The sequence below is a fragment of the Squalius cephalus genome (assembly GCF_949319135.1).
Source record: "Squalius cephalus genome assembly, chromosome: 1".
Taxonomy (NCBI): Eukaryota; Metazoa; Chordata; class Actinopteri; order Cypriniformes; family Leuciscidae; genus Squalius; species Squalius cephalus.
In genome coordinates, this window is record NC_137122.1 from 60,041,134 (window position 1) to 60,066,996 (window position 25,863).

General features: G+C 36.9%; 2 protein-coding genes across 4 annotated transcripts in view; one reads left to right on the plus strand and one right to left on the minus strand.

Moving 5' to 3' along the window:
• Positions 1-9,125: 9,125 nt before the first annotated feature.
• Positions 9,126-13,803, minus strand: LOC307160904 (uncharacterized protein). Of its 2 annotated transcripts, XR_013821655.1 has the most exons (4): positions 13,269-13,785; positions 12,368-12,479; positions 10,150-10,532; positions 9,127-10,078 (listed from the first exon to the last, which is right to left on the minus strand). XR_013821655.1 is itself a non-coding variant. In XM_079875234.1 (3 exons), the coding sequence occupies exons 1-3, from the start codon at positions 13,283-13,285 to the stop codon at positions 10,338-10,340; spliced, it is 324 nt and encodes a 107-aa protein (XP_079731360.1). In that variant the 5' UTR covers positions 13,286-13,803; the 3' UTR covers positions 9,126-10,337. The 2 variants fall into 2 exon arrangements, 1 of the variants encoding a protein (XP_079731360.1); XM_079875234.1 differs by having other exon boundaries at positions 9,126-10,532; positions 13,269-13,803.
• A 636-nt stretch (positions 13,804-14,439) lies between these two features.
• hid1a (HID1 domain containing a) overlaps positions 14,440-25,863 on the plus strand; it is a 40,983-nt gene continuing 29,559 nt past the window's right edge. For both annotated transcript variants that reach the window (XR_013822816.1, XM_079886723.1), the window contains exons 1-2: positions 14,440-14,668; positions 23,042-23,191. Coding sequence is in view for 1 of the 2 variants with exons in the window: in XM_079886723.1 (XP_079742849.1) it covers positions 14,603-14,668; positions 23,042-23,191 (216 nt within the window). In the remaining variant the exon portion in view is untranslated. The remainder of the gene's footprint in view (positions 14,669-23,041; positions 23,192-25,863) is intronic.

Genomic DNA, 25,863 nt, shown 5'->3' on the forward strand with positions numbered 1-25,863 from the left:
TTCTCTCTCTGTTTCCAATAGGAACAAGAAGCTAGAAGCTAAATAAGAACATCGGCTGACAATAAAACTGACTCAAAAAAGGCTGTATTTAGTGGAAAACACTGCAAAATATGCTATTCTTACTTAGTGTTTTTGTCTTGTTTCCAGTCCAAATATCTAGAAATTCAAAAAATCAAGAAGCATTTACTAGATAAGTAAAATGACATAAGAAATGATATGGGGTAAGAAAAATAAACTTGTTTTCCATTTGAATTAAGATTATTTTTCTTACCCCATTGGAAGATATTTTTGCTTGTTTTAAGCAAAAACTCACTTAATTTTGACAAATAAAAAAGTTCAATGCTCAATATGGCGGAATAAGTCCCGCCTACTAAATAAGAGCCAATCGCTGATCGGTAAAGTCATTAGAAGCTTCGGTTCCCATAGAAACAGTGAGATCGCTTCCACTGCGCTTTAGCTTGATCCAGCCTGAATAATGTCATTTTCTGTCATGATTCGAGCGTTTAGAAACAAAATGAATGAGACGGTTGTTGTCAGATTTCACTGGTGATTTCAGATATGATAAATGTTATGTTTCCCCCTTCAAAGAGATAGGAGCTGCACTCGCGTTTCTAAGATGGCCGCTGAGTGAAATGATAGTCTTAAAGGGATGTTGGTAACGCAACTACAGAGGAGACATTGAGACAGTCTAACAGCTGCTGTGTTTGGCCCTCTTTAATAGCCTCTCTTCCTTTGATGTCCCTTAAGTTTTCACCATCCGTGAGACTTCATGCTGGTCTGGCGGATGACCCAATCTTTCAACAACAGAGGGGTTCGAGGGTTGTTTTCGGAGAGGGTTATAAAAGACGAGATGAGATGAGAAAGAGAATACTAGAAAAGAGTCTTAGAACTGCACTCAAGCATACATTTAAAACTGTTAAAAACAAAAAATCTAGCAGCTGTGTTTTCCAGAAATTCACTAATTTCGCTAGAATATTATCACACTTCTACAATCTACTTTAGACTTTAAAATATAACCACTATACTTGTGGGTAAATAGAAGGTCACATGATGAATTGGGCCTGGAACATGCATCCGAATGCGTTCTGGTACGATCTAAAATGTGTCCGACAAAAAAAAAAATCATCATCAGCATCAACTTTCCTTTACAATTAGTGGTCAAACTGGGTTGTTTCTCACAATCCTAATTTACTATTTTATTTACAAAATATTAATCTCCAACACACATTCACGTAATGTTTGCTCTTACGTCAACACAACACACATGCGTCGTGGTGCTCTCGTATACATATCTATGTGTGATCACAGTGAACATTCAGATCTGTGTTGGCTCTACCGCTGATCTAGAGAGATGTACAGTATAGGGATGAAACAGCTCCACAAACAGCCTTTTCAACCACACTGTATTTATACATGGTTACAAATATTTATATTAATCACAGAAGTAAACACTGATGTCTTCGGTAGAAGGTATAGTTCCACTTTTTGATAGTAGCCTGGTGCTTCAAATAACGATTATATCGATTATATTGTTACACCAGTAGGTGGCGACAAGTGACTATTAAAAACATGTATTTGTCATTGAATCATTCATTCAACAGATTTGTTTAAAAACGCTGATTCATCCAGTAATGAAGCAAGTGAAGTCTTTAGGAGTGAGTCATTGAATCATTCATTCAACAGATTTGTTTAAAAACGCTGATTCATCCAGTAATGAAGCAAGTGAAGTCTTTAGGAGTGAGTCATTGAATCATTAATTCAACAGATTTGTTTAAAAACGCTGACTCATCCAGTAATGAAGCAAGTGAAGTCTTTAGGAGTGAATCATTGAATTATTCATTCAACAAATTAATTTAAAAACGCTGATTCATCCAGTAATGAAGCAAGTGAAGTCTTTAGGAGTGAGTCATTGAATCATTCATTCAACAGATTTGTTTAAAAACGCTGATTCATCCAGTAATGAAGCAAGTGAAGTCTTTAGGAGTGAGTCATTGAATCATTAATTCAACAGATTTGTTTAAAAACGCTGACTCATCCAGTAATGAAGCAAGTGAAGTCTTTAGGAGTGAATCATTGAATTATTCATTCAACAAATTAATTTAAAAACGCTGATTCATCCAGTAATGAAGCAAGTGAAGTCTTTAGGAGTGAGTCATTGAATCATTCATTCAACAGATTTGTTAAAAAAAACGCTGATTCATCCAGTAATGAAGCAAGTGAAGTATTTATGAGTGAGTCATTGAATCATTCATTCAACATATTTGTTTAAAAACGCTGATTCATCCAGTAATGAAGCAAGTGAAGTCTTTAGGAGTGAGTCATTGAATCATTCATTCAACAGATTTGTTTAAAAACGCTGATTCATCCAGTAATGAAGCAAGTGAAGTCTTTAGGAGTGAGTCATTGAATCATTCATTCAACAGATTTGTTTAAAAACGCTGATTCATCCAGTAATGAAGCAAGTGAAGTCTTTAGGAGTGAGTCATTGAATCATTCATTCAACATATTTGTTTAAAAACACTGATTCATCCAGTAATGAAGCAAGTGAAGTCTTTAGGAGTGAGCCATTGAATCATTCATTCAACAGATTTGTTTAAAAACACTGATTCATCCAGTAATGAAGCAAGTGAAGTCTTTAGGAGTGAGTCATTGAATCATTCATTCAACAGATTTGTTTAAAAACACTGATTCATCCAGTAATGAAGCAAGTGAAGTCTTTAGGAGTGAGTCATTGAATCATTCATTCAACAGATTTGTTTAAAAACACTGATTCATCCAGTAATGAAGCAAGTGAAGTCTTTAGGAGTGAGTCATTGAATCATTCATTCAACATATTTGTTTAAAAACACTGATTCATCCAGTAATGAAGCAAGTGATTCATCCAGTAATGAAGCAAGTGAAGTCTTTAGGAGTGAGCCATTGAATCATTCATTCAACAGATTTGTTTAAAAACTCTGATTCATCCAGTAATGAAGCAAGTGAAGTATTTATTAGTGAGTCATTGAATCATTCATTCAACAGATTTGTTTAAAAATGCTGATTCATCCAGTAATGAAGCAAGTGAAGTATTTATGAGTGAGTCATTGAATCATTCATTCAACAGATTTGTTTAAAAACGCTGATTCATCCAGTAATGAAGCAAGTGAAGTCTTTAGGAGTGAGTCATTGAATCATTCATTCAACAGATTTGTTTAAAAACGCTGATTCATCCAGTAATGAAGCAAGTGAAGTATTTATGAGTGAGTCATTGAATCATTCATTCAACAGATTTGTTTAAAAACACTGATTTATCCAGTAATGAAGCAAGTGAAGTCTTTAGGAGTGAGTCATTGAATCATTCATTCAACAGATTTGTTTAAAAACGCTGATTCATCCTGTAATGAAGCAAGTGAAGTATTTATGAGTGAGTCATTGAATCATTCATTCAACAGATTCGTTTAAAAAATGCTGATTCATCCAGTAATGAAGCAAGTGAAGTATTTAGGAGTGAGTCATTGAATCATTCATTCAACAGATTTGTTTAAAAACGCTGATTCATCCAGTAATGAAGCAAGTGAAGTATTTATGAGTGAGTCATTGAATCATTCATTCAACAGATTTGTTTAAAAACACTGATTTATCCAGTAATGAAGCAAGTGAAGTCTTTAGGAGTGAGTCATTGAATCATTCATTCAACAGATTTGTTTAAAAACGCTGATTCATCCTGTAATGAAGCAAGTGAAGTATTTATGAGTGAGTCATTGAATCATTCATTCAACAGATTTGTTTAAAAACGCTGATTCATCCTGTAATGAAGCAAGTGAAGTCTTTAGGAGTGAGTCATTGAATCATTCATTCAACAGATTTGTTTAAAAACGCTGATTCATCCTGTAATGAAGCAAGTGAAGTATTTAGGAGTGAGTCATTGAATCATTCATTCAACAGATTTGTTTAAAAACGCTGATTCATCCAGTAATGAAGCAAGTGAAGTATTTATGAGTGAGTCATTGAATCATTCATTCAACAGATTTGTTTAAAAACACTGATTTATCCAGTAATGAAGCAAGTGAAGTCTTTAGGAGTGAGTCATTGAATCATTCATTCAACAGATTTGTTTAAAAACGCTGATTCATCCTGTAATGAAGCAAGTGAAGTATTTATGAGTGAGTCATTGAATCATTCATTCAACAGATTCGTTTAAAAAATGCTGATTCATCCAGTAATGAAGCAAGTGAAGTATTTAGGAGTGATTCATTCAGTCATTCATTCAACAGATTCGTTTAAAAAACGCTGATTTATCCAGTAATGAAGCAAGTGACGTATTTAGGAGTGAGTCATTGTCCCGTAATGTATGATAATTTCTGAATTTTGTGACACTTCAAATGATGGTTGTTGCTTCTATACTCATTGATCTAGCTGTGGATCCTACATCTATCGTCATGATTGTGAGGAGAACGTGACTATGGTGTTACGCATGTCTTCCATCTCATCTAACGTTACGTCTTCTCGGCCAGTCATCGTGGAAAATGACTCTCTCTCTCTCACGAGCACAAGTGAACATTCCTTTTGTATATTATATACAAAGTTGTATCTCATAAACATGTAATCTCTGAATGTTTTGCGAGAAGAAAAAAAGATAATGTTCCTGCCGCGGCGCTTAGGTCAGTTGTTTCCAAGCTGAGGTCGATAGTTTAGCATTAAAATAATTTGCAGGTTGTGTCAAAAAGTTGTTAGATAAATAGCTGCATTCTGTACGTTTTACTCGTGTACGATAATTTTATACCAAATATGATAATTTTGACGTTCTTGTACGATATTTGGACATTTGCAATCTGGCAACACTATCTATTCTAATCACATTACATCCTTTTTCCATTAAAATTACAAAAATAACAAAAAAAATTATTAATAAAATAAACTAAACTAAATAAATAAATAAATAAATACAGTGAATCTGCTTTTGTGTGTCTCATGAGTTTCAGCCTTATTGGAGGGTTACTATAACCTCCAGCGAGCTGATGTAAGTCACTGTGTTTGCGTTCTGCGAGATGTCCTAAACCAGTTCCCAAAGGGTTCATTGGATTTAGGAATATAGTCATCCCAATCAGAACATCCCGCCATTAATGTGTCCATAACAGTAGACTGTGCATCTCTCTCCCCTGCGGTTTTCCAGAGTTTTCCTCTCCTCTCTGCATGGAGTCCTATAAGGTAATGTGGCTTTAATGGCAGGAGTGGGCCGTCATTAGCGGGAGTGTTGGGGTGGAAGAGGCCGCTGAGAGCTGTTTTACACTGATGGAGCAGATGTTAGTGTTGGCTTACGACTGAAGACCAGCAGATCCTGTGTCAGCTTCACACCAGCTATACTGAGAAGACAGTTCACTGCCATATACACACTACCATGATTTGGGAAGAAAGGATCTGTGTCCTAGAGCTAAACTCCTAAACACTCTGAGTTTTCCTGTAGCACAAACAGTAGAGCGTTGGTGCTTGCCAAGGTCATGGGTTTGATTCCCAGGGAAATCAAGAACTGATAAGAATGTAAATGTGTAGGCCTACCTTGAAATGCAATGTAAGTCGCTTTGGATAAAAGCGTCTGCCAAAATTATGGAGAACAAATCTATTACTTTTAATTTTCTTTTTTGTTTTGACTTTTAAGTTGGCATGAAATTAAAATTCACCCTATCATTTAATAAATGCATGTCGTTCTTATTGTGAACAATTTATCCAAGCATTTGTTTAATAAAGAAAAAAAAAGTTTTTACCTTACCCTTTCACACATACAGTCTTTACTGGTAAATTACTAGTTATGTTACTAATCAAACAGATCATGTGTGAATGAAATGAAACATTGAGAACCCATTTTACTCATAGAGATTCAACAAGGAATGATATCAACATGAGTGAATGGATGGTGAAAGTGCTGGCTGGATGGAGAGGAGTTGAAAAGTACGAGACATCAGCGAAACTCGTTTCAGGGGTGTTGACTTTATAATATTGTGCATCGAAGTTCACTGTAAAAATTTTGATTATTTAAGAAAGTAAATAATCACATGTTGACTTGAAACGGTGCAGATCTGAATATGCACGCATGGCTTATAAACTGGCGAATTCATTTATTCTGGCTCTCATTTCAGGAACGGGACAAGGACCAAAAGCGGCACTCGAGAGTAACCCAGATTTCAGCGGCGGATGGTAAAAATAAGACACCTGAACAAGGACAACTGGTTTAACTCTCTCCCTCCTCCCTGCACTGTATGCTTTACCAGAACACACGTGTAGCATTATCACTGTTAATTAACTCATTGAATAAGTTGACATGTAATCGTAAAGTTAGGCCTACTTATAGTCAGTAGAAAATCTGTTGAGGATCATCAAAATAAAGAGTTAGCATATATTAAGAAGTCTACTAATACTCTAATGACCGACAGTTGACATGTAGTTGCAAAGTTACTTAATATAGGTAGTAAATTGTCTAAAGTAGACCATCGAAATAAAGTGTAACCAACAGTTTTGACTTGAAATGACAACTGTAATGCTAAATGCACATTGGATTTTAAGCGTTTGCTGCCATCTCCTGGTATCCGTTATAATGCTTTTAGAAGGGAAGGAGCCTAGATGTGATGAAACCCTTGATTTCTACCGTTAAAGCTTAGACTAAAGTCTGCGCACATTGTTCAATTCTAGTGAAAGACAAGCTATGAATTCATTAAAGTGCTGCTCACATGTGAATCTTTTTTTTGTCCACTGTGCTTCTTTAATGTGTCTATGAAAGATTCCCCCCAATTACAAATGTCACTGCCGAACGATAACTTTCTGTAAATAAGGTTCATTGTGGTAGAGATGTAATTGCTTGCTCTGAAATCTTTATTCAGCCCTTTATGGATTGTCTAAATTAATGAGCACTTAAAACACACAAAGCCTGAGAGTAAATGGAGGGCATGTCATGTTTAGCTTGAGGACAACATGATCCTTAATGTGAAGACAAAGTCCTAGTTTATCTGGGTGATATAAAAGCTGTGTAAAGGACATATTGTAAATTATGTGACTTGAGATGATAATAATTTGCCTTGTTCACACTTGTAAATGCTCAATGATTTAAAGTCCCCCTGTAGTCATTAATTTTATCGCTTACAACTCATCTTTGGTCACCAAAATGACACATTTCCTTTTGGAAAAAACAACTTTTTTTCTTAAAATATCTTGAATGTAACTCGACACCCTTGCCTCATTTAGTATGCGCGGTTCTATGAATATGCAAATGAGCCCCGCCTCCACTCACTCACTCAGCTCAGAGATCCACTGGTTGACGATCACACGTTGATCTGATTGGTTACAAGGTAGTTTGTGACGTCAGAAACACCAGCGATTTCAAAGTGTGTTTTTGAGTCTGTCTTTGGTTCACTGCAGTTTTAAGGAGGAAATACTCAGCAATGGTGTCGACTTATGAATTTACACATGGTTTGTCTTAAAGCATATTAAAAACACCACATAGACACACAAACAACATTAAAAACTTGATTTTTAACACAGGGGGACTTCTTTAAAACATCTCATACACTTGCACTGAAGGTGGGACTTCTAGAGATATCTTCAAACCACAAAGCAAACATATAGCAACACCCTGATATTGCAGCGGTAACTTACTTTTGTTTTTGTTTTTTGTCAGAAAATCTAATGAATGTCGAGTATAGGAGAATATATTCCCAAAATGAGTTTCTCAGTCTTCAGAAGACTGATGATAAACTGATCCAGGGTCATTTTGTGCTCACTTAATAATGTTGGGTTAAAAATAACCCAACGAGTAACCCAACTATGGGTTGGTATAGCACCTTCCCAACTGTGGGTTATTTTAAACCAGTGCATTGGGTTAAAAGCCAGTTGGGTTAAAAGTAACTCAACAGTTAAGTTAACGATTTATTTTTATTTATGATGACATTATTTTAATAAATGAAATACACTTAGTTTTCAAATGCAGATTGTTTATTTGTATATTAAACAATAAATATGTCTTAACAAATATATATTTAAATTAGAAACTAAATATTGGGGAGACTAAGTTAATGTAAATAGTGTAGCCTACTTAAAATTCAAAATACACAAGTGTACAACATTTAACCCAACAGCCAGCTTATTACTAGAAATTACCCAACGATTTTAAAAATGACCCAACATAGTGACCCAATATGTGTAACCCAACCATTTTTTCCCCCCGGTGTACACATCTATCATGCGCTTGCAGAGGAGAAAGGAAGCAAGGCCGGTGTTTTCAGCAGGATCGTAATGAGGACGCAGAGACGGGGAGCCGTTCTTACCAGAGGCGCATTAATATATGTAATCTGTTATGCAGCCCAATGTGACAAGACAAGGACGTGTAATGCTCTAATTAAAGTGACCTTTTCCCACAACTCCTCGAAGCACAGGTCGTCTCTCATTAATGCCTGGTCTGGCACTGAGATATAATTCACTACACATCCAGAAAAAGGCAGATTCTCCCCCCCGTTGTCTCTGTGGTGTATTGAATTCAGTCGTGTATGAAAGAGCGCGACAGTGACCGCACACTTTTTCCAATTCATTTCTTCCATAAATAAACATTTGATTTGAAGCAAAAAGCTATTTAAAAATCAGACAGAAGATACATCACTGTGAAGTCTTTTCATAGGAAGGTCCGGGTTTAAAGGTTTAATTCATTACAGATATCACTGAAAATGCAGATTCCCACGTCTTCGCACGTTCGCTTTGTAAACACTAGATCTGTACTTCCGCCTACGTCACGCGTGACCTTTCAACGTGATTACGTAATGTGTGGCGCATCATTTGTGGTTAAAACGGATATAAATGTTTAATTATTCATTAAATGTCCGCTGGTTTGTCTAGATAAGACTCTTATTCCTCGGCTGGATCATGTCGAGACTTTGAAGCTGCACTGAAACTCACATTTGGACCTTCAACCCATTGGGACCCCATTGAAGTCACTATATGGAGAAACATCCTGTAATGTTTTCCTCAAAAACCTTCATTTCTTTTCCACTGAAGAAAAAAAACGAAAAAAAAAAAAACACATGAACATCTTGGATGATGTGGCAGAGAGTAAATTATCAGGAAATTTTAATTCTTAAAATAGCAAAAAGTAAACGGTACAACAAGTTTGCTTAAGAACATCCATCTTTATTTAGAAATGTAGATGATCTGAATGTAAAATGTAAATGTACATCTTTCCATACAAAAAGGTATAGTTAAAAATAAACAACAATCTTTTAAAATGCAATCTGAGTTCGAACAGCACGCAAGAAAACCTCGGCAGGGTCTCGAAGGCCTGACGCCTGGATGAGCAACCAGCTCTGCGGATGGTTGTGAGGCGAGAGATCCTGCAGAACGGTGTCGAGATTAGCAGGAAATCACTTCTTCACGCATTCGTTACAGCACTGCAAACTAATCAACACAATATTCCGCCATGTTTAATGCCTCCCATCTAAAAATGTGCACGGCTGAGTTGCTATATGTGGTCCGAATCGATATTTTTTTGATCAACGAGTGCAAATCCCCCCCCACTAACATGTTCCTTTATCCTCAACACAGCTGAAAAAAAAACACACAGTGTGAAAGTCACAAAAGTTTGCATCATAGTCAAGCCGTTATTGCTTACAATGAACACTTTTGTGCTCTAGTTAGTCAGAGAGCGTACAGTACCAGGGCGCGTTTTCCATCCGATGACATTTCAACATAACAGAGAGAGAGAGAGAGAGAGAGAGAGAGAGAGAGAGAGAGAGAGAGAGAGAGAGAGAGAGAGAGAGAGAGAGAGAGAGAGAGAGAGAGAGAGAGAGAGAGAGAGAGAGAGAGATCTAGGAAAGCAGGATTGAATGAGGATGGAGATGAAGAGGTTTTACCCTGTCGCTACTGGGATTGTAGCGTTGTCAAAAGTACCGACTTCGGCACCGAGTCGATACTGAAATTTTAAAACTGTGACGCTTTGAGCGCTGTTGAGCGTAATCATAAACACCTCTGATTGGCCGTTGTAGTCACACGCTCATCAAATATGTCTGTGATTGGCTACAATGATCAGCGCTTCAAAAACATGTTGTAAATTTACATAAATGACGCTCTTCAGCGTTTGAAAACAGGCGTCTATCAGCGGATCGGTCCTGCTTGTGTTTTTAAAACACTTTCAAACACTCCTGTGCGTTGATCATTGTAGCCAATCACAGACAACTCCGACGAGCTCATGAACACAACGGCCAATCAGAGGTGTTTATGATTACGCTCGACAGCGCTCAAAGCGTCTCGTTTTTTAAACTTCAGCAGCGACTCGGTGCCGACGTCGGTGCTTCTGACGACACTCTGGGATTGTGTGTTCCTGAAAGTCATCTGTGCTTGGCCTGGGCTCGGCTCTGTAAGCTGTGGAAGTGGGCTTCCCGCAGGACTCGGTTGATGTGCTGGTAGGACAGCGGGTCCTTGGAGGCACTGATGGGACTGATGGGCCCGATGAGGTCCGGTCCACTGTTGCTGCCGGTGGCGGATTGATCCGGACTGCTGATCCAGCTCTCGCTACTGGACGACTGTGAAGAAGAACAACCGCAAGATCAGGTCAGCAAACAACATCCCATCCTTATTAAAGCCACATGAACATCACAGAGATCTTCGGTCCCTTTAAGAACCTTGTTAAGGACTATATCTTGTGGCGTAAGAATATAACCAAAGTCCCTTTAAGACGAGTCATTTCACTCGGCGGCCATCTTAGTGTTATCGGCGCATCTTGTGTTATTCTATAGTCTTTGGTTCAAGTTTGGAGTTTCATGTCCCGATGCCATTCCCACACTTTCCTTTCTCAACTGTGTGTTACTATACAAGCCAAAGCTATATATATTTAAACAACATTTTGTTTTCCTATGTTATATAAGATCAGGTTAGCAACATCCCACTCTTTTTAAAGCCACACGTACGCAAGTCGAGTCATTTCACGCGGCGGCCATCTTATCTCTTTGAATGGGGAAACATAACATAACTCCGAAAACGTTCGCCAAGCTTACGATTAAATCTCATATTTGAAATCACCAGTGAAATCTGACAACAACTGTCTCATAAATTTAGTTTCTAAACGCTCGAATCATGACTTTACCAATCAGCGATTGGCTCTTATTGAGGAGGCGGGACTTATTCCGCCATATTGAGCGATGCACTCTTCCCCATTCAAAACCATACGAGTGACGCGTCTTGTGTTATTCTATAGTCTTTTGGTTTATGTTCGGAGTTTCATGTCCCGATGCCATTCCCACACTTTCCTTTCTCAACTGTGTTACTATACAAGCCAAAGGCAGTTTTTTAAATCTAATATTTAAACATACATTTTGTTTTCCTAAGTTATTTGTCCTGAGGTCCATTTCTGGCTTGGTGGCGCTCACACACACACACACACACACACTGCAGGGTAGCTCAAACTCGCTGTGTGGATCTAAATAGGAAAATGCTAAACAGTTTATGATTAGATCATTATTGGATCACTTTGCACTCCATAATTGTAACAATATTCGCTTATATAATGGTAATTTGCCAGCATTGACAATTTAAAGCTGTGATATTTGGGTTAAACTGAGGGTCATGTCGTCAGTTAGATCGAGCATTACGCCCGCTTGGAATCATAGATAAAGTAGTGCGTAAGATTACATGCATTTCAATGAATGAATTATTAATTATAGCATTTTCTGTGCTCCTGAACTTCTCTGTGTGTACACAACACAATCTCCGATCTCTCTCTCTCTCTGTGTGTGTGTGTGTGTGTGTGTGTGCTTCAATGAAAACAGCACATTAATACAGAACGGTGATCAAACTGACTGGAACTATCTGTGCATTAAAAGGTCAGATCAGAATCGAGTATTCATGCAGACCATGGTATAAAACAATATTTAATATTGCATCCTAAATTTAGGGATTTAACTCATCTACTCGCAAACCCCCTAGTATGACTTATGATCGATACGTCATGGCATGACTTCACACCATGAGCGAGTCCTATATCAGCGTCCACACCACATACAATATCGTTGTGTTTATTTTGAGTGTGTGCCGTGATTTTGTCGTCTGCCACTTTAAATGCTCGAGGTCCTCAGAGCAGGACTGATTCTGATTGGCTGATCACTGAAAAGCAGTTCTGAAAGTGACTCCAAGGGTATGGTTCCTCTGTGTAGTTGTAGTGGTGTGGACTCTGCTACTCTTTAACATTTAGAGCAATGTTTACAACTATACCTTTCCGGTTAACTTAACTTTACATCTGCAGAGCTGCAATGTTGCAGTAAAGTGGAGAAATCTGCATACTTTAACAGTTTCATATCATATCATGACCGTCAGTGTCTGTAAGATGGTTGACTCAACACCTGATGTTGATTTCAGTTCATACCTCCGACTCCCATGATTCCCTGCCCGTCTCAGGGCTCTGGAGGGCCGAACTCAGTCTTTTGGCCTGAGGCATCTGAGCTTCTTCATCATCACCTTCACCGCGCTGACGTTTCCTTCACAACATCAGTACAGATGATCAACAACAGCAGCTTCACATTAGTAGATCAACCATTTTGTTAAACACACTTGTATATTTCACAAACAGTCAAACTAAAATTTATTCAGACACCGTCAACATTTCTCACATTATCACGGTTTACTCGCTATAGTTTAGAAAATATGACTCAGACTCAGTTGATATTTCACTGGTTTTGTCCGTCCTTCTGTTAGACTGTCTCACAGATGAATTATGTTGAATATCTGTCAGCTGTTAAATTTAACTACACAATTAGATAATACCAGTTTAGATCAACCAGTTACCAAGCAATGCTTCATTTTGTTCAGTCTGTGTGTAAAAAGAGCATTAGCAATTAAAGAAAAAACACTTCAGCAAAACATGATCAGGTCAAAGAGTCTGAATCATTTTTAGTCCCAAATTAGTATAAATGTTACTGGTAGTCACTGTATGAAGAGTTTCTGGGTATAATATGTCACAGTTTACTTTATTTTGCTCTCCTCACTTACATAAGTGAACTATAGTGTCCTGCGCACACTAGTGAAACATATAAAAAATGATATCTGGCGTCTGAATAATTGTATTGATAATTGATTATATGTATGTGTATAATGCTTAATTGCATATTAAGTTTCTTAATTCTGATATGAATGCTACAATCTAGCATATTCCCTCTCTCTGAGTGTGTGAATCAACATGTATGACCCGGAGAATAAAGAGACACGCCTCTGGGATTAACGTTACTACACATGTCGTGTTATTTAGCTGTAATAGTGTGTGTTCTCACCTGTTTTCTGTCAGCATGTCTGTGAATGCCACGATCTCGTCTCTTCGCGTGTGTTATTGATCTCTTGGATCAGCTCTGATCAACAGCCTGCTGTGTCATGCTACACACTCAACACTTCATCACACCTCTGCTAACAGCTCAACACACACACACACACGCGCTCAAAGCGGCTCGATGGCGTTCAAATCACTAAATTACATGTAAGAAAACTAGCGAAGGTCGTATTAAACCGTCATAAACGTGTCAGACTCAAACTCATCCGGCTAGTCTCTATCATAGCTGTGTTGCTAACTGACACTTCACTAACTTAGCTGTGAATCCTCGCGGGATATTCGACTGATTTAACGCTGTATTCTTCTTGGAGTCGTACTTTCATAAACGTAGCAGATATAATAAGGTTCTCTGTGAATATAAGCCGGCTATTCGTCTATTTTAAAGAGCCTGCGCGACACAAAAACACACCACCGCGGATGCTGTTATTTACATGCCACTGCGCATGCGCGAAACTCGAGCCTGTAAAGCACGAGGGCGGTGCGGGATTGGCTGATCGCGTGATGACATCACGCCTTATGTGCACGAGCGCTTCTCCTATTCAAGAATATATGTGTATTTTATGATTTTATCCATGCAATTATAACTTATAACGATGTATAAGATACATCGCGTGAGGCACGTGATCACATTTACAACAGCTGATGCACTGTATTCATTGTAACTCCAAACCTGTATTCAAATGTAAACACGATAATAAACGGATTTTTTAAAGAATCTGCAAGTTTTTTGTTTGTTTTCTGTACACATTTTTTTAAACACACGAAAATTGTGTTACTTAGATTACGTTATACTGTATTTGGAAAATGGGTTGCGATGCCTGTGAAACAGTAAAAGATACAAAGAGAAATGTGCTAACAGTGTTTTCCTAGCAACTGCCTAGTGCGTTTGGAATTTATTAATCCTACTATGTCTATTTAGGCAGAGGCCTGGCTCATGAATATGAATGAGAGCCGACTGACGTTGCTTAGTAACCTTTCTGGGGCGTCCAGTTACGTAACCAAACCAACGGTAATATTCAGGAGTCAGCTGACTCAGGGCCTGCCGTTTAACCAATCAGTTACGCCTAATGGTCTTACGAAACCTCCCCCTAATTAATATTCATGAGAAAATCCTTCCCATAGTAGGAATATGAAATGCTCGTGCCGGAAGTGTGTGTGTTTAGCGCAGCCCCGCCGCCTCCGCAGATGACACACACACACACACACACACACACACAGAGAGAGGAGGAGGCGACGGGGATTAGAGCTGCGCCTCATCATTAAACCTACATATCAGGAGAAATGGGAAATACGGACTCGAAGCTGAATTTCAGGAAGGCGGTGATACAGCTGACCACAAAAACACAGGTTTGTGTCGTTGCTGCTGTTATTCGAGGCGGTTATCAGCAGCGCGCGCGCGCGTGCGTGTGTGTTTCCAGATGGACCGCGAGACCTCACAGAAAATTATTATTTACACATACAACCTTAATGCAGCATTTATACATTTATATGTGTAGGGGTGCAACTGGTGTTTCATTCAGAATAATGGTGCGTGTGACAGGTGTCATGTGTTTATATGTCAATATCTGCATTTCTGTCGCTCATTCATATTGAACTTTGTAAAATATTTAATTGTACTGCAAAACTGTATTATAATATTATATATATATATATATATATATATATATATATAAAAAATCTAACCGCTAGACATTTTTCAAAGATAAATCTGCGTTGCGCTAAATTGCATGATAACTGTTTTTTTTGTCGTTTATATTTTTTCCCCAGTTTTAAGCATAAACCTTACTTAATCAATTCATGCTAAATATTTATTTAATCTATTTTATATTGTTTTTTTTATTTATTTTTTTATATAAGTTTTGTTTTATGTTGGGGAAAAATAGATGACGTATGTTAGACCCCGCCCCAATAATGTCGTGACGTCTTAAGTTTTTTAACTGTCAGTCATCCAAAGATATTTTAATATTAAGGCAAAATACCCCAGGGGAATAGGATAAGAAATTTAGCTAATAGGTATCACCATACTTCCCTAGTTGATTGATTACATTAAGATCGCAAACATTTTTTGTATTACAAGTTTTCTGAAATGATGTTTAAATATGCAAATGACGCATTATCTAATTACATAGGCACTAATTTGCATATATTTCCAGAACAGAAATCTGAACGTCTGATGAAACCAGTCTCAAAGGTTTTTACAGAGGGGATGTTTTGGAAATAATTAAGAAAAAGAAAAAAAAATCACTATGCTTTGGAATAAAATGTTGATTAAAATCAGGCAAATTAAGAACATGTTCAATATGAACAAACCCCTCTGAATATTGATAGGAATAAAACTGTAAAGTTTAGTGAGTGAGTGAAGATTTCTGAAAACTCAATTTGAGAAAACGACCTTTAAAGAGATGTACTGTAATGGAAATCTACAGAATCAAACAGGTCAAATGCAATAAAATAAACAGTTAAAAGTGTATTTTGGATGTTTTTTCAATAAAGCTGAAACTTAATGTTATGGAAAGCCAAATAGGCCAAAATCTCAAAACTGACCAGTGCAAGAAAAGCAGTGGAAGTAAAACTTTTCTCCACAGGGAAACTGGTTTTTAATGATAACTTATAAGCCTGTGAGCTTGTTAAGCGATAGTATTTGCTTCTGTTGAAGCTGTCAGCTTGCATTATTACATCTTAGTTTTAAAATAATCGGGTTTAACAGCAGAACTCCAGGTGAAAGACTACATTACCCATGATGCCGCACACTAAATTCCACCAATCAGAGAGTCCGAAACAAGCAACATGCTCCAAAAGATCTTGTTAGCTCCGCCCACTCACATGAAGCACTGCGAATGACGCAATCGAGTCGATCTTCCTACATTCTCAATATACTTATGTATAACATTTTATTTGATTATGGTGTTGGCAAAGCCTCATGGGATTGTAGTTCTTTCCCTCACTAAAGCCGTTTTGTCCTTTTGTCCAATTTTCAAATACTTTTTTGCTTCAGATCAAAGTTTGTAATGTTATTATGATTCACACTGTAGCTGGTTGGCTTGATTACTGGCTTACTACTCTTTAATGAAGACTTTTTTCAAATCCCTATGGGAAAAATACTTCCGGAATTTTAGTGATTCCGATTCCAGTTCTGCTGATCGATTCCTATTCTTATTGATTCCGAATTTCGATTCCAATAAGGTAAAAATAAATAAACAAAAAACTTAGATATCGGTCACATCTAGTCTTATTGCAAAACATTTACCTGTAGCTAAATATCATGAACAAAAAGGCTGAAGAACACTTACACAAGGAGCGTTTGCCTGTGGTTTAAAAATAGCATAGAAAAACAACTAGCCTAACTAATAACTAATATAATATACATGTCAAGCATTATTAAAGACAAGTAAACACTCACTCAGTCTTAACCCGGATTTGTTAACTTTACTCGCAAATCGCGTGGAAACCCGTTGCCCAACTTTAGTTTTGACACAAGTTGAAACTAGACATGTTGAGTTGTATTAACATGGAACCTTAAGTTTAGTATTTATATTTATTAGTAGTGTGTTCTCAAATCAATTAGATAAAACTAGCTATTACACTGTAAACCCAGATTTTGTTTCTAATTAAACTTACGAGTGATCATTACTTATTCTTATTCTATTGTTGATTACAGCATCACTGTGATTCTACAGCATAAGATCCAGAATTCTCTAAATAATCTAAAGGATTTCTTAAAAGTTGTTCTGATAAAACAAAATCTTTCTTTTAGGCACAAACAGACATCAAGAATCAGTGTATGAATCTCAACAATGGTGACAAACAGAATATTCAATTAGGGAGAGGAAATTATTTATAATTTATTCATACCGCAATGCATGATGGGAGCCATGAATGAGTTGTGATTGGTGGCACCCAGAATGCACTGCAACATGCTTTATTATTCTCACCATTGTTGAGATTCACAGGCTGATTATTGATGTCTGTGTGTCTAAATAAAGTAATTTTCAAAGTCTTTTGATAAGAACAACTTTTAAGAAATATTTTGGATTATATTGAAAATGCTGAAAATCATGTGCTGTAATCAACAAGGTAGACATAACTCTCTAAATGAGATTTGTGATTCAGGTCAAATTATGATTATGTCAAACCATAACCAACACCACCTGATCAACTTTCTCTTTGTTCATCTGGCTGTAATAACTCAGATACAACAGCCAAACAAAATCTAATGTTAACAGTATAAGGGTCAAGAGCCCAACTAAAGCAAACACTGATCACCATAATGGCGACTTAAAAAATAGTGATTCTGCTTGTTAACATCAGGTGTCTTCAATATTGGTAATATTAGTAAGGTTGCTTCCTAGTCAGGGTACCGTCTGCTGCCGAGGCCTGTGCTCGTCCCGCCAGGTGTAGAGCCCCTTTTCACGTGACCAGGCAGGCTTTTGAATTAGCCCCCTCCCCTTCCTTATGAAAGTAAACATACCAAGTTATCCCTGATTAGTGCAATGAATCTTTCAGCTAAATAGTACAAACAACTAATGTTGTTTAGTAATGATAGCAGGTTTTTACTAAACATAAAAGAATAAGTAATGATCACTCGTAAGTTTAATTAGAAACAAAATCTGGGTTTACAGATATATTGAAATAAACAGTGTTTTTAGATTTTCAGGTATTGAGGTACAGAAACTGTAATCAAATGTAAAATAACACTGCACTTTATAAATAAAATATACATTACAAATATAGTTACAGAAGTTATTCAGTCAAGAACGAGTGATTTTTCTCTCTGTGTGTTGTTGTTTGATTAGTGTTGTTATAGAGACGGCAGCAGGAGTATTAGTGCTGTCACTTTAAGAGCTGCACGTGTAGGCCTGTCACGATAACAAATTTTGCTGGACGATAAATTGTCCAAGAAATTATTGCGATAAACGATAATATTGTCGTTCGAGACCATTTTCATCTAATATAATGATAATGGCATAATAATACAGGTACACATTTTCAAAGATCTATAAACTTTTATTTCTTAAGAATATTAAACATTGAAATCGGAAAAACATTTTAAATATCCACAAAAATTGAACAAAACAACCAAAAACAATAAAAGCAATGGATGTAAACAAAATTGCACTTCAAAAAATATTAAACATTAGGCTCAGACATAAATAGTGAGTGATACATTCCATTACAGGCAAAACTGCCGGTTAGGACCTTTGTAAACAAATAAAAAAAAGCCTCAACAGGATACCACAGCATTTTGCACTGTCCTCCTGTTACTTTGTCGACTAAGCAAACGCCCGAGTGATTGTGTAATTTACTGTCGGAAAGACGGAGACGCACTTTATTGCGTGTATATGCTACGCACTGAAAATACTTGGTTAGGATTAGGGGTGAGGAGTGCATGCGTATTACACGCCATAAAGTGCGTATCATATGCACGCAAAAACTATTTTTGGTGTATAAATGGCACGAGAAATAACACTCATGGTATAGATACGCATAGATACGATCGGGCTCGCTGTCGCGTTTGGCTTTGAAACCAATTCCGTCTTTTTCTTTTTTTTTCCCCTCCAACTCACAACTAGCATCTTTTCTCTTTCCCGGCAGTCGCCGCAAGCAGTCCCGCCGGCGCTTTCCCATACAAAGACCATGTGACTGACAAGCGCCGCGGCGCCGCCTCCCCACCATAGACTGTGAAAAATACCCACACAAAGACCATGCAACTGACAAGAGGGTTTACTCCTCCTATACGCTAAGGAACCAAGAGAGTGGTCATCCAGTCTATTTGGTAGAGAGAGAGAGAGACGAGGAAAACAAACAAGCATGCAAATGGAATTATCGCGGCCGGAAAAATTATCGAGCTCATTTTTTTTTATCGTGCGATTAATTGATTTATTGACTATCGCAACAGGCCTATGCACGTGTCCAGTATACTGATACACACGCATGCAGTAGTCTCACACTTGAATGGTTTAAAGTCACACTGAAATGCTCACAAAGGAATCGATAAGAGGAATTGAAAAATGTATTTTATAACAAGTATGCGTTTCCTGACACTTCAAACGAAGGGGTATGAGAAATGTCCCTGCATACACCGGCTACAGAGGCAACATGGCTGCCAATAATCATTTTCTTTATGTCACATTCAATCTTGAGTTCATATTTACGGTCATGTTCTTCAAAGAAACGGTTGCAAAAGAAATCGCTGAAGTTCGTTAACGATAGTCCCGCAACATATTGTCATGTCTGATAACTGGTGAATGTAATTGCGGCAGGGAATTGGCTTATCTTTTACCGTGCGTCTGCTGTGAACGCATTGTTTTCTTGTGGTTATATGTGAACATGATATAAACGAACAGTGCTTACACAGTTTCGTGCTTTCTGCAACATGATCAACCAGTCTTGTGTGTTCTTTATCAGACAGGGACACCTGAGGATACCCGGAGGCTCATTCGTTTTCGCGCTGACAACGAGCAACGTTTCCTGAAGTCCAAAAATACTTAGGCGTCGAAGATATCGTCGTCTCCGTTGTTTTCTGCGAACTTCAGAATAAAAATGCGAAATAAAATAGCTGTAACCCACGCAATTGAGATGACTACAGCTGACGACGGCATCTTGGAAGTTTGTGATAAACATTGGCGCATCTCCTGTGACGTAGGCGCTAGCGACGTGTAGTGGTGTCCCATTTCTTAGGGGAATATTTTCACCCCTACACCTTGACACTCTGTTTCAAGGGGCAAGGGTTAGGGGTAGGCGAAGGGTAAGGGGTAGGCGAGGGGGTAGGTAGGGTTAGGCGAAGGGTAAGGGGTTAGGGTTAGGGTTAGGCGAAGGGGTAGGTTTAGGGTTAGGGTTAGGCGAAGGGTAAGGGGTTAGGGTTAGGCGCAGGGGTATGAAATCGAATTGGGATTGGGCCTTAAACAGCGTTTTGATGAGAGCGTCACACCGCGAGACGCTGCTGTCACTACACTTTACTCTTCATAACCTGGCCATGTGAAATGATCAGCTGTTTCCTGTTCTCTGCCAGTGATTGCATCATTATTTTGAGCTGTTAATCAAATATTGATGTGGTTTCTGAGCTCATTGTTGGGCTCAGCCCAGCTGTTGCTTCAGTCTGTAAGGCTGGAGGCTTACGCTGCTATTCTGAACCAATAATCAGAACAAAAGGCAGAAGGATGACGTTCAAATATTTATCTGACTCCATTAAAGTTGTTGTTATTCTTTGACCTCTTATCCTTTAAAGGTTAGAATTGATAGGAAAACGCAGGAGTTAACCTGAACGTTTAGATAATGAAAGTTAACATCACTTTAGCTTTCAGCATCATCAGTGATAAAAGGAAAGATTCTCAAAGCCTTTAAAGCAGGCAAAGTTATTTATTAAGTCACATGTTTAAATATACAGAACAACACACTGTATAGAAACTTAGTTGTAAGAAATAATGCACTCTTGTGCAGACGAGGCCGTAAAAGCTTTCTCAGTATGAGGTCCAAGATCAACAGTTACCTTTCCTCCTTATACCCTGAGCAAAGCATTGTTAAACATGAGAGGAATACCAACACCGAAACCAAAAGATGAGGCAAATGTGTGGAGATCAAGAGGGGGAGAAGAACATGAACATATTCTCCTCAATGTATGTTTAAGCAATAGTTCCTAGAATGGGATACTTTAATATCTCTATTAAGTTCACCACGTTCAGTTTATAAGCTGTCGGATGAGACCAAACATGGCATAGTTACATATTAGGACACACTAATAAATAAACGGTATGTAGTTGAAAGCATATCCATAAGCAGAACCGTCCTGTGCCTGGAGTGTCCCAACAGTCCTCCATCAGCGTATTGATGAAATCCCCTTGCGCTAGATAGGCATCAGCATACTGTGATGATGAAGGCCATTGTGCCACGTTTAATTCACATGTATACCTTTAAAAGGATTTTTGAAGTACTAGTAAAAAGCAAAAAGTACAGTAAGGAGTTGTGCCAATATTTGCTCAGCCCTACAAGTCTGAAAGGATTTGCATGCATGTTAAAGGGGCGGTATAATGCCGTTTTCACAAGATGTAAAATAAATCTCTAATGTCTCCAGATGTTACTCAAATTCAAAGAGGAGGATGAAGGGTCTGTTGCTCCACTCCCTGATGTGACAGTTTCTGAAACTGAGGGCCATGTGTTTCACAATGTTAAGATCTACTTCTACTAAATTTGACATAAATATAATGTTGACATGATATGTAGCTACCGATGAGCTACCAAGCTACATATGACACTGATTAGCCTATTATTGCTAATTTTAGATATTATAGCCTATTAATTTAAAATTAAACATGTTTCAAATTAGGCTATTATAATGGTGTGTTTATTTAGTGTACAGTTAGTGTACAGTTTATTTATTTAGCCTTTAGCTCAGATTACATGTATAACCAAATGATCACCTGAAAGTGTATGTTCTGCCCTTTCAATGGGTTGTCTCAGTTCATTTTTAGCACTAACGATCGTGGAGATATTCAAGCAGTTTAGCACTATAGATTTCGTGTGCTAGCTTGTGCTCACCTTTCTTTGAAAATAAGTCAGTTACCAATTGTTTCACCTCATTTTGTTTTCTTTCCTTCTCCTGTCTTTCCTTTCTTTTTTGGTGGTCTGATTTGGCTTTCTTTGAGAAAGACATTTCTACAGCAGAAGTTTGCGCTCCATAACTTACATAAACAAATTGCGTGCAGATGGACTAAACCATTTGGTGCATTAGCAAGGGGTGGCACCGTGAGACCTTAGATAGTCTTTACTTTTTTGTATACAAAATGTAGTTAGTCAATCAACCAACACTGTAAAAAATTTGTAACCCTCACAAATCAAAAATTTCAAGTGACCGATAACATCAAAATTTTTCAATTGGCCCAAGTGAAATTCTGTAAATTTAATTTTATAATTTACAGAATTTCACTTGGGCCAATTGAAAAATGTAGATGTTATCGGTCACTTGAAATTTTTGATTTGGGAGGGTTAGAAAGTTATTCAGCCAATACACTAACTTTACATTTCATCTGTCATTCATTATGAAATTTAATTAGGAAATGGAAATATCCAGGTAGAATAAAATATATTCCAGACTTTTCAAGGGCCCTCTCTCCCCTTGGGGCCCTGGCAATCAGTACTGGTTTTACCCCCAGTCCAACGCCCCTGCCTCAGAGTGTGTATGTGAAGTATTTGCTCAAAATACCACACATATATTTTTATATAGCATGTTAAAATTGTCACTTTTTGAGGGTGAGTAAAAACACACCGTTTTTGTGTGTGTCCCTTTAAATACAAATGAGCTGATGCTCCCGGCACAGGGGGGCGGAGCTTCAACAGCTTGTGTCCTGAAAATTTCAAGAACTTTTAGCCTTTTATGTTCAAACTGGAGTCAGTCAATGATGGAGAGACACAAGAAGAAGTAATAACATGTAGACAACATTTCTGAATAATCTATAAATCGTGTTGAGGGGCGGGGTTTAAGTAAATTTTAGGGTTAGTGATGTCACTAACCCGGGAGGAATGTTGTGTAGTTTCTACCAGCCGTTTGTTGTAGTCCTTAAAAGCAATTTCTTTAAAAGCAAATATCTCCCTTTGCTTTGAACTTTGAGCGTCGTAACTTTGCAGATGTTGTTTATGCTCAAACAGCAACATTACACACTAACTAAAGTTAGAGAAGTGAAATCATAATCAACCACCCCTTTACACCAGTGTGTTCCCCCTCCTCAGCCCGTGGAGGCCACAGACGATGCGTTCTGGGATCAGTTCTGGGCGGACAGCGCCACCAGTGTCCAGGACGTGTTTGCCCTGGTGCCGGCCGCTGAGATCAGAGCCGTGCGAGAGGAGTCGCCCTCCAATCTGGCAACACTCTGCTACAAGGTATGAACCACACCTGGTACACTGTGACATTAAAGGCTTAGTTCACACAAAAATGAAAATTCTGTCAGTAATTACTTTCCCTCATGTTGTTCCAACCCCGTAAGACTTTCGTTCATCTTCGTTTTCTCATTCAGCAATTTCTATGGTAATGCCATCAAAGCATTGCGTTACCAATTAGAAAGGCAGCATTTACTGAATTAGCTAGTTAAAGCTAGCCAAGTATTCACTACTACAAATATTTAAGTTGAGATTACATGATAATTTTAAGTTATGTGTATACATTTTCTTACTCAAATATTTTAAATTAAGAGCAATTATAATGCATGAGTACAAAATAAAAATCTGCAAGTTATGCTTACTTAAACTTTTAATTTCTTAACTTAAAGTGACACAGTAATTACATGTAACAAGTGTAACAAGGACACAACAAAATAAAGTGTAACCCTTTATTTTAAGGTGTCATTGTTACAGTGTAATTATATATTTAAGTACTGAGTAATATTAATTAACTACATCTATAGGGTTAGGGTGGGATTAGGGTTTGGTTGAGGGTTAGTTGCATGTAATTTTATTTCTTAATTTACTGTTATTACTATGGTAAGTAGGCTACATGTAACGCATGTAACAAGGACACTGTAAAATAAAGTGTTATCAAATAAAGTGTAAAGTGCCTCATCAATATTAGGCAGTGACTGTGAGAATCTGAAGTTGCTGGTGGGACAGGAAACAGCTTTACTTTCCCCTTCCTGTCTCAATCCTGGCACTTCCTGTTTGAGGCTGCCCATCAGAGAGAAAACATGATTAGAAATCTTCATAGTCTTCAGGCTCACATGCTGGCGGACGAGAGAGAGAGAGAGAAGTGTTAACTTCTATTGTTCTCCTCAGTCGCTTTGTATAAAAGTGTCTGCTAAATGATTAAATGTACATGTAAGTGTTATTGTGACATATTATTTGGAAATGATTTAACTTGTGTGCACATGTACTCTGTTTTAATTTCACAGTGTTTTAAACTTGTGTGAATGTCTAACAAAAGACTTTTTGAACAAAACATTTCACAAAAAAAAAGCTTTATGTATGATATGGTTTTGTAATACACTGCGTTTTAAAAGTTTAGCGTCAGTAATGTTTAAAAATAAAACATTCAGTAAATATGATATGCATTATATTGATCAAAAGTGACAGTAAAGACTATATTATAATGCAAGATTCTATTTAAAATAAAGGCTGTTCTTTTGGACTTTCTATTCATAATCATAAATGTTTCTTGATCATCAAATCATCATATTATAATGATTTCTGAAGGATCATGTGACACTGAAGACTGGAGTAATGATGCTGAAAATTCAGCTTTGATCACAGGAATAAATTACTCTTATATTAAAATATATAATTAATATAGAATTAAAATACTATATATTCACATAGAAAACAGCTGTTTTACATTGTAAAAAATGTTTGGTTTAATGTATTACTAAGTAATTAAAATACTGTAATTTAATAACTTTTCCCTTCAAGTTCAGTTCTAGAGTAATTTCTGCAATTTTATATTATTTATTTGAAAGAATTAAAAGAGCTGTTTCATGTCTATCCTTGTATTGTTCAACTGTTCAAGCTTGATAGAACGGATTTAATAAGTAATTAATAATTAAAATGTATTAAGTAATTTTGTAGATAACTTAACCAACACTGATTGTAATAATGTTTCACAGTGGTACTGTTTGAATGTATTGTGTTTGTCGAATGTTGATGGATCATAGTTGATGCGATGATCTTAACCTGTGCTTGCTGGGACATCGACTCAAATCGCCAAAGTTATTTCTTAGAAATAAAAAAATAAAAAAAGCATGTGCAAAAATAGTTTGAAGATATTGATTCAGGGCTATTATTAGCTATAACTATTAAAAACATCTGTGTTAACTAAAATAAAGCTGAAATAAAATAAAATATAAATATTAGTTGAAAAACTTAAACTAAATGAAAATTAGAAATGTTAACTTGGCAATAAACTGAAATAAGTTTAAGCTAAAGCACTAAAATTATTAACTGTAAATAAATAAAAATTAATTAAACCTTAATAGCAATATAACTAATAAAATAAAATGACACATAAAAGCACATAATGAAATCACTAAAAACTTAAATAAAATAAACATAAAAGCTAAAAAATATGAAAATAAAAGCTAATTCAAAATATTAATAAAACGAAATAGCACTTTATTGCTTTGATATGTACAATGTGATTTAATACAGTGACATTTTCTAAATGTCATAATCATTTCTTAACAAACAAGTATTCATTACTTGTACACATTAAATTATTACATTGTTTAAATTAATACATTTTTAGCTAACTGTGATTTTTTTGTATATGTACATTTCTGAAATACATAACTTAGACAGTCACTGATAACAGATCACTCTAAATTGTATTATGGACTTTCTGTAAAGCTGCTTTGAAATTATGTGTATTGTGAAAAGTGCTTTACAAATAAACGTGAATTGAATTGAATTGAATTGAATTGGTAGATTTAAGCACTATTCGGACGGGACTAGTTTAACATGGAGTCCACAGGCACCTCAGTGTGTGTGTGTGTGTGTGTGTGTGTGTGAATGTGTGGGTGTAGTGTGTCATACTAGCTTTCTATACATTCTGACATGAGAGTGTGTGTGTG

What these genes read in the sequence shown, in the direction of transcription:
- LOC307160904 (XM_079875234.1), bottom strand. An exon ending in GGGAATCATGGGAGTCGGAG is followed by an intron (nt 10,533 to 12,367) that starts GTATGAACTGAA and finishes TCTTCTTCACAG; the next exon opens with TCGTCCAGTAGCGAGAGCTG.